Below are 12,593 nucleotides of genomic sequence, written 5' to 3'. Positions count from 1 at the left end.
CAAAGTGACGGGGAATGGGTGGGGATGACTTTCTGAATGTTTTCCACTTACCTCACTCATCATGCTAAACACTGTTGGGCAGACATACAGAGAGTACTGCAGCAGTGACTGACTGACTGACTAACTATTGGAAAATATAATAACACAAAAATAGTACTGAAGAAAACATCCTCTCGTTTTGTCAAATGTTCAATGGTGGTAAACAGCCTCAACAAAAACTAAATCACTGCTCCAGACATCAAGATAAAGAAGTATGGAGGTAAGTATTTCAGTGTTTGTCTTGAAAATTATGTCACGTATCATACTGGGTGTTGCATGACTTGGAGCATTACATGTTTACTGTGTAAATTTGACAAAAGAGTTTAAACCCTTCATCTGTGAAATGGCTTTCTAAGATGATGCACTTTGTCCTTAAACAAGAGCTACAAACTGAATGTTTATACAGCATTACAGCTGCTTGCATTGCGTGAAACCGGATTTTGATCATTGTGACTTAGGAGCAGAATGTTTAATGAGTAATATTGCTGACTGAGTGGCATCAGTGTATTATTATATTTACATTATATGAGTGATATCCTTCCCACATTCAATTGTGAGACTGAATTTGAAACTTTAAATTGCCAGAAATTGTTTTTCTGTAGACCTATCCAAGGTTTTTCTTGCCTTTTGCCCAGTGCATGCTTGGATAGCCTTCCTGTGACTCTGAATAGGAAGAGGCGGGTGTAGTGGATGTATTACTGGCTGGATAAGGAATTTAAAGCATGTTGCCAACTATCGCGTGCTCAATAGATAGGCGTTCCAAATTGTATAATTTTCACATATTCATAGGCATCATATATACAAATAAAAGAGAAACACTTTATTCTAATTTAATTTAGCTGACATTTTTTGTGTGCAACAAAAGATGGTTTGGTCCACAAATATTTGCTAGGCAGGAAGTTGGATCTCAGGATGTTTTAGTTTCCTTCTTTTCCGCTGCTCAAAACAATAGCCGCTAAACAGTGCAGCAACAATGTCTGGTTCAAGAGCTTAACACTATTAACAGGAAGAAAGAACATACACACATTATGTGTATTATATTGTTACATATATGAGTAGTACTGAATGAAAAAAAAAAAGTGCTTTACAGTGAAAAGCTAAAATAATGACTCAAATAAGGTACATTACTTTCTAACAATCCAAATACAACTTCACGTGTCTACAGGATTCCTGTCTGTTCCGATGTGACAGCCTGGATGCTGGGTCAGGGAGTGACAGGGAGTTGATGACCTCCATCGACCATATAACCCTTGACCCTGAGGGCTCTGAGCCCACAGCAAACCTCGAGCCTTCGCCAGCAGAACTGGCTCAGTGTGAGGCTGACGTGGGCACGTTGCTTAGCATCATTGCTGAACTGAACAAGAAGATGGGATCATTAAAGGCACCAAGGTAATGTTGATACGAGCCATAACATTGATCTGAATAAATGTATTTGGCTTCACTCCAAATAAATATTTTAAACCATGTTTGTTGTTTGTTCTTACATATTTTCCAATCAATAAATAATATATTTTGGTCCGCTTATACCTTGTCTCAAAAATAAACACAGTGGTATTCACTAGCAAAAATGTTAATGCTGCTGGTACTCTGCAGTGAACCAGGAGACCTGAGACCACCGGGACCATCCAGGCCTCTGGTTCCAGACCTCCTGTCCCACAGGGTGACCAGAAGCAGCCCAGAGAGGAAGACTGCCTCTGCTGCCACTTCTAAACCTCCACTGACTGACAAAGGTTGGCACCGACACATTTCACAAACATTTTTTTGGATGCTGTGCACCTGTGCTGCATGTAGGGGATCTGTCCTCCAGTTGGGCCGGATAATAACTTGTGTCCAAAAGAACAGCTGATGTATAATTTCTAATATTTACTCTGTTGTCTGTAAAAGACAGCAAGTAATTTAAACAAAAGCTAAAACGATTTAAAGAAACTTTTATATCTTTCACCTTTTCAATGTTTTTTTCATTCATAGACAGGAGCTATTCTTCTGCCACTTACTTTGTCAAACAAGATCATTTGCACCTCTACCTTTTGTCCACCAGGGGGCGGTGGTGTAGTGTGGACTAAACTCCAGGAGGTTTTAACATCAGTGGAGGACTCTATCAGCTGTAAAAGGTCCTGGGCTGCCCCCATCACAGCTTCTGATCAGGATAAGCACAGAGAGCATCTGAGAGCAGCCCAGGAGAGCTGGGTCAAGGCCACTCAGGTATTAAAACTGTAACAAACTCTCATGATTCTTTGATCTATTTGAACTTTTGTTATCACAGCTGCAAATTCCAGCAAAACCTAATGTTAGGTCAAGTTTACTGACACATTTCGCATTATCAACTTCATCCAAAGAATTCGACTCAGAATATAAATATATAATATAATATAAATAATAAAATACTATTAATTCCAAAAATTAATATAAATTGAGACAAAAATATGTCATTGTTCAGGCTATCTTTAGACTCCCACCAGCCCCTTTAATAATTTTGGTTACAGATATTGGAGGAGATGGAAATAGAGTTTGGGATTTCATGCCCACCAGGCCTGCCAAAGGACCAGTATCCAGAGGCCATCCTGGATCTGGAGAAGCGAGACGCTGCTCTCAGAAGCACCTTTCAGAGTCACCAGGAGGAGCTGGAGAGAGCACAAAGCACCGTCAGCCAGATGGAGGAAGAGAAGAACAAGGTAGAAGAGAGGGTTTTGTTTATGACAGGGGTAAGGCGAAATATAGAACTGCTAAAAACCTCAATTTAAGAAGCGTGTACACATTTGGTGATTCAACACAATTTATGAGTTCAAAAAATTTAAAATAAATGTTGCACCCTTTCTCTTGTCTCTTAGCTAGTCAGTCTCCATAAAGCCTGGAGGTCAGGCAGTCGCTCTCCTTCCTATCGGCACACTGCAGGGGCTCTTAGTCCAGACTGGGCTTCTCCTCCCTTCCCTGGTTCACCGTTACTCTACAGAAGAGCAGCCAGAGCTGTAACACCTCTGTCTGTGGTTGAGGATGGTTCTCCACTAGGCTCTGGTAACTCATGTAGTCCTTGTCGCAGCCCCATCAGCCTGGAGTCTGAGACAGAACGACTGAACAGGTGAGTCTGAGGAAGAGCTGCTTAGGATGTCCCAGGGTAGCAAAATTCAGCCACAGTACACTGTCAACACTTACATTACATTTATTGAATAGCTATGTTTTGGTCCAGTAACACCACATCAGGCATCAAACATTATAAATAAGTCAAAATGTAATGACAGTGGTTGGGTTGTCTCTTTGTTACTGTCTGTATACAGGTGTGCAAAGATCATCCTGATTCTTAAAAACTGTACTACTATAACTGAAAAATGTGACCCGAGTTACCAAACTAGTATATTGACTCTATATTGGTATATTGATTGATTTTGTTCTATTTATACCAAGACAATGACAAAGGTGCAGCCACTCACACACACATATTGTGTAGAGCATGACAAAATTGTGAATTATGCAGAAACAGGTTTTTTTTGCCAACATATCAGTATATTTAAGACCTGACACAAAACAATACGATAATTAGGTTAGCTAGTTTTCCAAGTGACCTTGTAAGATTTGTGTCATGAATAAATGGCAAAACACTGTCTTTTATATTTTTCTGATTACATTTTGATCTGTATTTTGACTAAAAGTTATTTGAATTGTGATCTCTGATAGTTATAACCTACTTTGACCTTTCAACAACATGTAAGCTGGATAATGTAAGTTGGCATGGCTACAGTGAATATCTAAGTAGCTGGAAACCAGTGATTATTTGGATGAGTATTAACTCAACCAATACAGTTTCTTCCTCCACAGAATTATTATTTGTATAATTTATTAAAACTCTTTATGAAACAAATGTTTTTGCTCTTAACCTCCTCATCCTCACACTATTCCAGGTGCATTGAGCGGCTGAGGGCCAGAAATGAACGGCTGACTGCAGCTCTGGAGCGAACGAAGGGAGAGTCCGAACAGATCAGTATTACACTAAACAGACTTGAGGCTAACTGCTCTGCCCTGCAGATGGCTCTCAGCTACTGGTACACACATAAACACAGCTGACATACAAGTACAAAGAACATTCAAGGACATTAAAAAAATTAATGTGCACAGGTCAGCAATCTAACAGTTTTAATCTAGCTCCTTCTCATGTAGTGAGATCGTATTTTGTCTTTGTGGTTGTGATTGACAGTGAGGAGTGTGAAGAGGCCTACAGCGAGCTGCTGTCACTTTATGATGCCAAGAAGCAGCATAGCATTCCTCTGCAGACAGACTCAGCAGGTGTTTGAATACCATGTTTTAGTACTGCTTACAAGTCAGATTCACTTATATATACAGTAGGTATGCATGTCATTGACACACACACACAAACAGTCAGACTGACAGTTTTTCCTTTCATCAGGGGCGGTCGGTGACAGCCAGCAGCCAGACAATCCGTCAGCTCAGCTCATAAAAATGGGAACTGAAGAGCTGTCCACTTCCTTCTCAACAGCAGGAGTCACAGAGGGGACGGAAACACAGAGTCACACAGGGCACAGGTGACGTTTGAAAGTGCTCTTTGTACATTCAAGCACAGTAATAGGAATGGGTAGAAAGGAAAATGTGTCATTATTGACAGACTGAAATTGAAAAAAAGAAAGGATAATATTTTACAAATATTGCATTTATCTTTCTGTTCCACCACCAAAGATCTACATGCTATTAAGTAAATATTTGAAAAGCAATCAGGTATGACTCAATGAAGTGTGACAATATTAATGAACATTTTAATTCAAAAATTGTCATTTCTTGGACCACGTTTTTGCGAGGTCAGGTCACTCACTACCTGTAACTCCACAGGACACCTGAGCTGGTGGGGCGAGAGGCTGTTCTCCGTCAGCATATTGAGCACCTGAAGAGGGAGCGGGCGGCCATTTGTCTACCTAAACCGAGTCCAGGAGTTGAGGGCAAAATGACCCCCGAAACTGGTCACCCGGCCGGATCAAGAGGGGGACATGTGACTAAAGATAACGCCAAACCTCCTGATGCAAAAAAAGAGAAGGCTTCCCTCTTCTATGAACTCATCTCTGTCAGGGTAGGAGCTGTGTGTCCTAATTTAACTGCCAAAACCTTTCATGCAAAGAGATCATGAGATAGAAGTGGCTTTTGTCTGAATGTCATAGTTCTTTTGGGTGAATTGTTTAAGGTAACAAATCTTTATTGTAAAACACAACATTACACTTAGCTCACATACAGTACAACAGAACAATACACACGGCTGGCAGATCTCCATCTCATATATCCAGTGAGGTCTGAAACTGGTAAAGCATTTATTAAAGTTTTAAATTTTAAACACAAAACCAGAAACGGGGAAATGAGTAGCCTGCTCCAAATCCACCTACCAGCCGCTCTAAAACTCACTAATTACTAATCACTAGAGTGTGTATATCTTGATATTCAAATTATTAAGGTTCATAAAATATAATCCTAACTTCCACAGTGTGATTCCAGCATATGTTATTAAAAACCTAGGGTGACCAATACCAATACAGGGCCAATACAGGAAATCATATACACATCTACACATTCCACAACAGCCTTAAAGTAAAGGTAAAAGCTGCTGGTTGTGATAAAATATCTACATCTTGTGCTTCTAACACGACTCCACACGTATATCTTTTCTTATACTGTAGCTGTGTTCAACTCTTCATATACTATGGTTTATGGACTTACTTTTTCAGGAGGAGATGTCAGATCTGCGAGCTCTAATCCGCCTCAAGGAGAAAGAGCTGAGGTGTTTGGAGTGGGGTTTTATGGCCCAGAAGGCCCAGGAATCAGCTGGAGCTTTCGCTCCAGAAAGCCTCAGAGAGGAGATGGAGGATCGTAAGACCGAACAACAGGTAGGACAGAGTCCTACAGCAGTAACAGAGACTATTTTTCAAATAATACAAAGTCAAGGTGAAATGAACAAGAGGGAGCAGGACGTTGGTCTACTGTGGCAGACCCGATTCAAATCTGGGTGTCCCACATGGGAAATCACACATCTACCAAAGCAGAATCCCTCCAGGCCAAGAGGGATATTTTGGTTCCACAAGGTCTTCTGCTGGGCTGTCCTGTCGCCGCAGCACAGATTAATACCGCACCACTTTGTCATTGTCAAACGAGAAAGAACAGCTACTTAGTTAACACAGCTTTTTGTCTATGTACTGTAGACACAGGGTAGCAGAAACTATGGCTGCACGGAGATTTGCGCCATCAAGGGTTTCAATTTCCCTCTAAAACTGGTTTCTTTTCCTTCTTTAATGGTTTAAAAGAACAAAAGTTGTCTAGATGCACATAGTCAGGCTCAAGAACTGATCTTATAGACTTTATCCTGTTAACAATTTTAACTAAATCACAATGGCTTCTGATTGCAGCATAATACATGTTATTCGGTTCAGCACAGTTCTTTCTCAAGCTTTTGATCGTTCCCAACCTAGGGGTGGGGTCCACACAAAGATAGATAAATCTGAGGGGTTCCAAGATGATTAATAAGGAAATAAGGGGAAAAAACAACAATATTTATGCTCCACTAAAGTAGATGTATTTTACCTTTTTTATTGTAAGTTTTTGGATATGTTTATCCCTTCAGGCCTCTAAAACCCATTCAAATAAAACAATCTGTAAAAGGGAAAATAATTTTTTGGTTTAACTGCTCACAACACTGTGACACATCCATCCATCCATCTTCGTCCGCTTATCCGGTATCGGGTCACAGGGGTAGCAGCTCCAGCAGGGGACCCCAAACTTCCCTTTCCCGAGCCACATTAACCAGCTCCAACTGGGGGATCCTGAGGTGGGGAGGCGCCCAGAGGGCATCCTTACCAGATGCCCGAACCACCTCAATTTCTTTTTTCTTTCGACGCAAAGGAGCAGCGGCTCTACTCCGAGCTCCTCACGGATGACTGAGCTTCTCACCCTATCTCTAAGGGAGACGCCAGCCACCCTCCTGAGGAAACCCATTTTGGCCGCTTATACCCTGGATCTTGTTCTTTCGGTCATGACCCAGCCTTCATGACCATAGGTGAGGGTAGGACCGGTAGATTGAAAGCTTTGCCTTCCGGCTCAGCTCTCTTTTCGTCACAACGGTGCAATAAATTGAATGTAATACCGCACCCGCTGTGCCGATTCTCCGACCAATCTCCCACTCCATTGTCCCCTCACTCGCGAACAAGACCCCAATGTACTTGAACTCCTTCACTTGGGGTAAGGACTTATTCCCTACCTGCCGCTTCACACTCGGCTGCGAACCGATCCAGTGAGTGCTGAAGGTCACAGGCCGATGATGCCATCAGGACCACATCATCTGCAAAAAGCAGCAATGAGATCACCAGCCCACCGAACTGCAACCCCTCTCCACCCCGACTACGCCTCGATATCCTGTCCATAAATACTACAAACAGGATTGGTGACAAAGCACAGCCCTGGTGGAGGCCAACTCTCACCTGGAACGAGTCCAACTTACTGCCGAGAACCCGGACACAGCTCTCGCTTTGGTCATACAGAGATTGGATGGCCCTGAGAAGGGACCCCCTCACCCCGTACTCCCGCAGCACCTCCCACAGTATCTCCCAGGGGGACCCGGTCATACGCCTTCTCCAGATCCACAAAACACATGTAGACCGGTTGGGCATACTCCCAGGCTCCCTCCAGGATCCTTGCGAGAGTAAAGATCTGGTCCGTTGTTCCACAACCAGGACGGAATCCGCATTGTTCCTCTTGAACCTGAGGTTCGACAATTGACCGAACCCTCCTTTCCAGCACCTTGGAGTAGACTTTACCGGGGGGGCTGAGAAGTGTGATACCCCTGTAATTGGCACACACCCTCTGGTCCCCCTTTTTTGAAAAGGGGAACCACCACCCCGGTCTGCCACTCCTTAGGCACCGTCCCAGACTTCCACGCAATGTTGAAGAGGCGTGTCAACCAAGACATCCCCTCCACACCCAGAGCTTTAAGCATTTCTGGACGGATCTCATCAATCCCTGGGGCTTTGCCACTGTGGAGTTGTTTAACTACCTCAGCAACTTCCACCAGGGAAATTGACGACAATCCCCCATCATCCTCCAGCTCTGCCTCTACCATAGAGGGCGTATTAGTCAGATTTAGGAGTTCCTCAAAGTGCTCCTTCCACCGCCCTATTACCTCCTCAGTTGAGGTCAACAGCATCCCATCCTTACTGTACACAGCTTGGATGGTTCCCCGCTTCCCCCTCCTGTGGTTGGCGAACGGTTTTCCAGAAGCACCTTGGTGCCGACCGAAAGTCCTTCTCCATGTCTCCTCCGAACTTCTCCCACACCCGCTGCTTTGCCTCTTTCACGGCAGAGGCTGCAGCCTTTCGGGCCCTTCGGTACCTTGCAACTGAAGAAGAACTGACAGAAGTCCAACAACAAACAACCACTCTGGTTTAGATCAGGGAGCCCGTTCCTCCCAATCACGCCTCTCCCTCCATGTGTCTCCATCATTGCCCACGTGTACGTTGAAGTCCCCCAGCAGAACTATGGAGTCCCTCACTGGAGCCCCATGCAGGACTCCACTCAAGGTCTCCAAGAAGGCCGAATACTCCGAACTCTTGTTTGGTGCATATGCACAAACAACAGTCAACCCGCAGGCGTAGGGAGACGACCCTCTCGTCCACTGGGGTTAACTCCAACGTAGCGGCGCTCAGCTGGGGGCTTGTGAGTATCCCCACACCCGCCCGGCGCCTCACACCCTGGGCAACTCCGGAGAAGAAAAGAGTCCAACCCCTATCCAGGAGTATGGTTGCAGAACCAAGACTGTGTGTAGAGGTAAGCCCCACCAGATCTAACCGGTAGCACTCCACCTCCCGCACAAATTCCGGCTCTTTCCCCCACAGAGAGGTGACATTCCACGTCCCCAGAGCCAGCGTCTGCTGCCCGGGTCTGGTCCGTCGAGGCCCCTGACCTTCACTGCCACCCGTGTGGCAGCGCACCCGACCCCAGCGGTTCCTCCCACAGGTGGTGGGCCCATGGGATGGAGAGATGGATGCCACATAGCTTTTGGTGTTTGGTGGTGTGATGGTTCCCGGAGCTGTGACACAGCTTTAGATAAATGTTTACATGTTTATTAAGAATTGAATGGGGAACGGCTTTTGAGCTTGAAAGATAATCATAATTTAATGTTATGTTTCAGAAGCTCTGTGAAAATGCAGTTGAACTGGGTAATGATGGGGACATCGCTGATGCTAGAACCAGACCCATTCTGAAAGAGCTGCAGGCCGTCCTGCAAAGGTGAGACACTGTCATTTCTCTATGCACTGCAGTCCAATGTTTAAAGCATAGCAATAACATTGCAAATGAAATACTATACTGTAAAATACCATTAGTAAAAGCTATACTACTATAAATACTATTAAAGTGCCTTAACAGGTTAACCTGGCAAATTATCAAATGTAATGTCACTTGGAGAAATCTAGGCAAGTAAATGAAAAAAATGTACCTGATGAATGTAGTCAGTAGAAAAAATAAATCATTCAGACATCGGTTTCCTGGTTTTATTTGTTGCTTAGTAACACTATCAGAATACATGCAGACTTTGGACATAAAGGGCTTCTTGTTCTCTCCATGAGTGCATCCTTTTTCTCTTCTGACCTCGAGTAGTAAATACTTTTAAACAAAGCTCTGCTGTAAGCACTCTGCATCACAGTCGCTCTAAAGCAGAGATCTTCAACAGGGGATCCAGGACCCCTAGGGGGTCCTCAGAGTTACTGCAGGAGGACCACCAAATTATTCATTTTTTGAAAGTTTTTTCAAAAGTTAAAATGTCTTAACATGAGTCCTAAATAATAGGGGCAAATATAAATTAGCCTATTTGTTAAAAAAAATAATTATATATTACAACTTATGGGTAATAAGGATTCATGTTTTTTTTTTAGGTTATTTTATAATATAAGTCACTCACAAGCAACTGTAACTGTATTATTAATTTTTGCAAAAAAAACAATAAACAAAGTTCATAAAAAAAATACTAAGGATTCACTGTGCCAAATGTATGTTTAACATTAAAACGTTATTTATAAAATCCTTCCAACAGTTATTATTTTAATAGCTCAGCATTTCATGCACTAAAAAGGTATGTATAAGTGTTTAGGCCGCCCACACGTTATTGTAAGCCCAGTTAAGTATGCAAAATGAACTGACTGGCATGATGTTTTCACTTCTCTTTCATCTAATCTTGCTTTTTGTTTTCAGGGAACAAGCCCTTAAGAAGAGACTGGCTTTAGTCCAAGACTCACTTAACACAGCTCTGTCAGACAGCACCCCGCACAGGAGGGACAATGGAGAGCAGATTGCTCGGCTCACACAAGCTCACAGGTAAGTTAATCATCATCTTTCTGCATCTACAACTAAAGCTACAAAGTATTAGTTCTGTAGTGTCCTTTTTAATGTGAGTGTATTAAATTGTATCTCGCTGCTGGGTGTCTTCCATTCCAGTAAAGCCTTGAGTTCGTACCGGCAGATTCGCAGGAAGTACCGAGAGCAAGTGTGGAGGCTGGAGCAGAAAGTGGCGGCCATGACGGAGAGTCACCACCACCAGAGTGGAGCTCAGAAAGCTGCAGGGGAAGCCTTGGAGTGGAGGAGGGAAGAGACTGTTCTGTGATCCTGTGACTCTTCAGTCAGAGAATCAGCCTCATAAGTGTCAAGTTTATCCACATAAACTACAATGGACAGCCCTGCTAAATCCAAGTCCCTCATATGCTGTACACCATTCAGATAGAACCCTCACACTGCAGACTCTTTTAGCCATGCTAGCAGCTTCGCTATATGATTAGCAATGTTGGCCCACCACTTTGTTCAAGACTGAAATATCTCATTAACTGTTGAATGGATTGAATGAAATTTAGTTGAGATGTCCATCGTGGCCAGAGGATGAATTCTACTGACTTTGGTGATCCCCTGACCTTTCCTCTAGCGCCACAATGAGGTTGATATTTGTGGTTTTGAGCGAAATGTCCCAACAACTATTAGATGGCTTGCCATGAATTTTGGTGCACACATTGATGTCCTATTCAGGATGAACGTTGGTGATCCCTTTACTTTTCATATAGTGCTGGTTAGCAAATATTAGCATGTTAATCTACAGCAGTCTGTCATCCATTGGCTCTAGAGAGGTAAATATAGAGTAGGGAAGTAGTCAAACATGGAAAACATTGTCAGTTCTGCCTTTTCAACCCTTCTGAGAGTCACCAATAAACTGAACAGGAATCCAAAGCCTAACTTTTCTAACAGGACTCACACATCACAAGACACATTCCTTATGTCTGAGAAACAGCTGTCATGAATGTGAGAGGCAGGTTCAAGGACTGAACCCTCTGAGGATCTCGGGACTGACCTCGAAAGCGCACATGTCCTTTTTCCCGTCTGTACAAGCCGACTGTATAAAGCCACTCCCGGCCTGCCGTGAGCTCGTCACAAAGCTCAGAGAAGGGGGATGGGGGCCAGGACAATAGCTGATGTGTACACAAAATGTACGGCCAGCCCATTTGTCTTCTTAACACTTTCATAGTGCTCCCCATCTTGCTCTCTCTGCCTTTCAGTATTTCCACTTCTCTACAATGGTTTATTTGTAGCCAGCTATGACAAGAAATTGCTGTAAAGCTGATCCTTTTGAAAAAAGATATTGGTATACTTTTTTTTGGAGAGTTTAAAGAGCACTCCACAAACTCAAGATGAACAGTTTAAAAAAGGATTAAAATGAATGCAGCATAACCATATAAAGATATGATCTTTTTCATCTTTATCCACGCATTCTTCTTCCTTGTCAAAACCTGGTGCGACATTACCCACAATGCAAATCGACCGTCAACCGCTTGGTCAGACATTAGAGTGTGTTATGCTAGTAGCAGCTAATGTAGCATTGAGCCGTTAGCCTTTAGCAGAGACAGAAATTGGGTAAAAGTGGATAGTTTACATGCAACAATATTTGTATTTAAAATAATGTATTATCAATTAACGGTTTAAATATGTAATAATTGGAAATAAGAATGTATAGTGTTTGTATATATGTCTAAGTTGTACTCTTTGTTCTATATTATGACATTTTTGTTCTATACTGTTACATAATGTTCCCAGATTTGAAAACCCATTAAAAATGTAATCCTGATCCTTTAAAAACCCAGCTTACTCCTACCATCCCTTCATACCCATCCTTTGCTCTTTACCTCTTACTCAAATCTCCATTTCTCTCCCTTTACCCTCCATTTCCTCTATCTCCATCTTCTCTCCACGCTCACCTCTCAATCATCTCCAGCCGACCCCCCTGCCCTGACCTCCCCGAGCCAGTCAGCTGCAGCTGTGACCATCGGTCAGGAGGTTAAGGCAAAGGTTGAGTGTCACACCCACAGGGTCACAGTGATGCCTGGCTGTTGTGTTAGCCTGTGAATGGAGGATTCAGAGTGGCAGACGAGGTGGCAAGCCCCTGACGCCCTGACTCTTGCCAGAGCTTGCCCTTTCCCGAGCAGAGGTCATCAAAGAGGGCCCGTCCTCGCCGTTCCCCCATGCCTCCAGGTCACCATCGCTATTGT

The 12,593-nt window shown here is 43.3% G+C and overlaps 1 protein-coding gene across 2 annotated transcripts; it reads left to right on the top strand.

The window, feature by feature from the left end:
• Positions 1-69: 69 nt before the first annotated feature.
• Positions 70-12,197, top strand: ushbp1 (Usher syndrome 1C binding protein 1). Of its 2 annotated transcripts, XM_078258625.1 has the most exons (14): positions 70-259; positions 1,205-1,428; positions 1,633-1,769; positions 2,078-2,241; positions 2,523-2,711; positions 2,868-3,115; positions 3,933-4,073; positions 4,226-4,314; positions 4,436-4,571; positions 4,873-5,107; positions 5,754-5,912; positions 9,203-9,300; positions 10,261-10,383; positions 10,504-12,197. In XM_078258625.1, the coding sequence occupies exons 1-14, from the start codon at positions 254-256 to the stop codon at positions 10,667-10,669; spliced, it is 2,115 nt and encodes a 704-aa protein (XP_078114751.1). In that variant the 5' UTR covers positions 70-253; the 3' UTR covers positions 10,670-12,197. The 2 variants fall into 2 exon arrangements, with proteins under 2 accessions (XP_078114751.1, XP_078114752.1); XM_078258626.1 differs by lacking the exon at positions 5,754-5,912.
• The last annotated feature ends 396 nt before the right edge of the window (positions 12,198-12,593 follow it).

Source organism: Sander vitreus, chromosome 9 (genome assembly GCF_031162955.1).
Source record: "Sander vitreus isolate 19-12246 chromosome 9, sanVit1, whole genome shotgun sequence".
In the NCBI taxonomy this organism is placed as follows: domain Eukaryota; kingdom Metazoa; phylum Chordata; class Actinopteri; order Perciformes; family Percidae; genus Sander; species Sander vitreus.
Note: the sequence above shows the minus strand (reverse complement) of the source record. Positions and strands in the feature narration are given on the sequence as shown.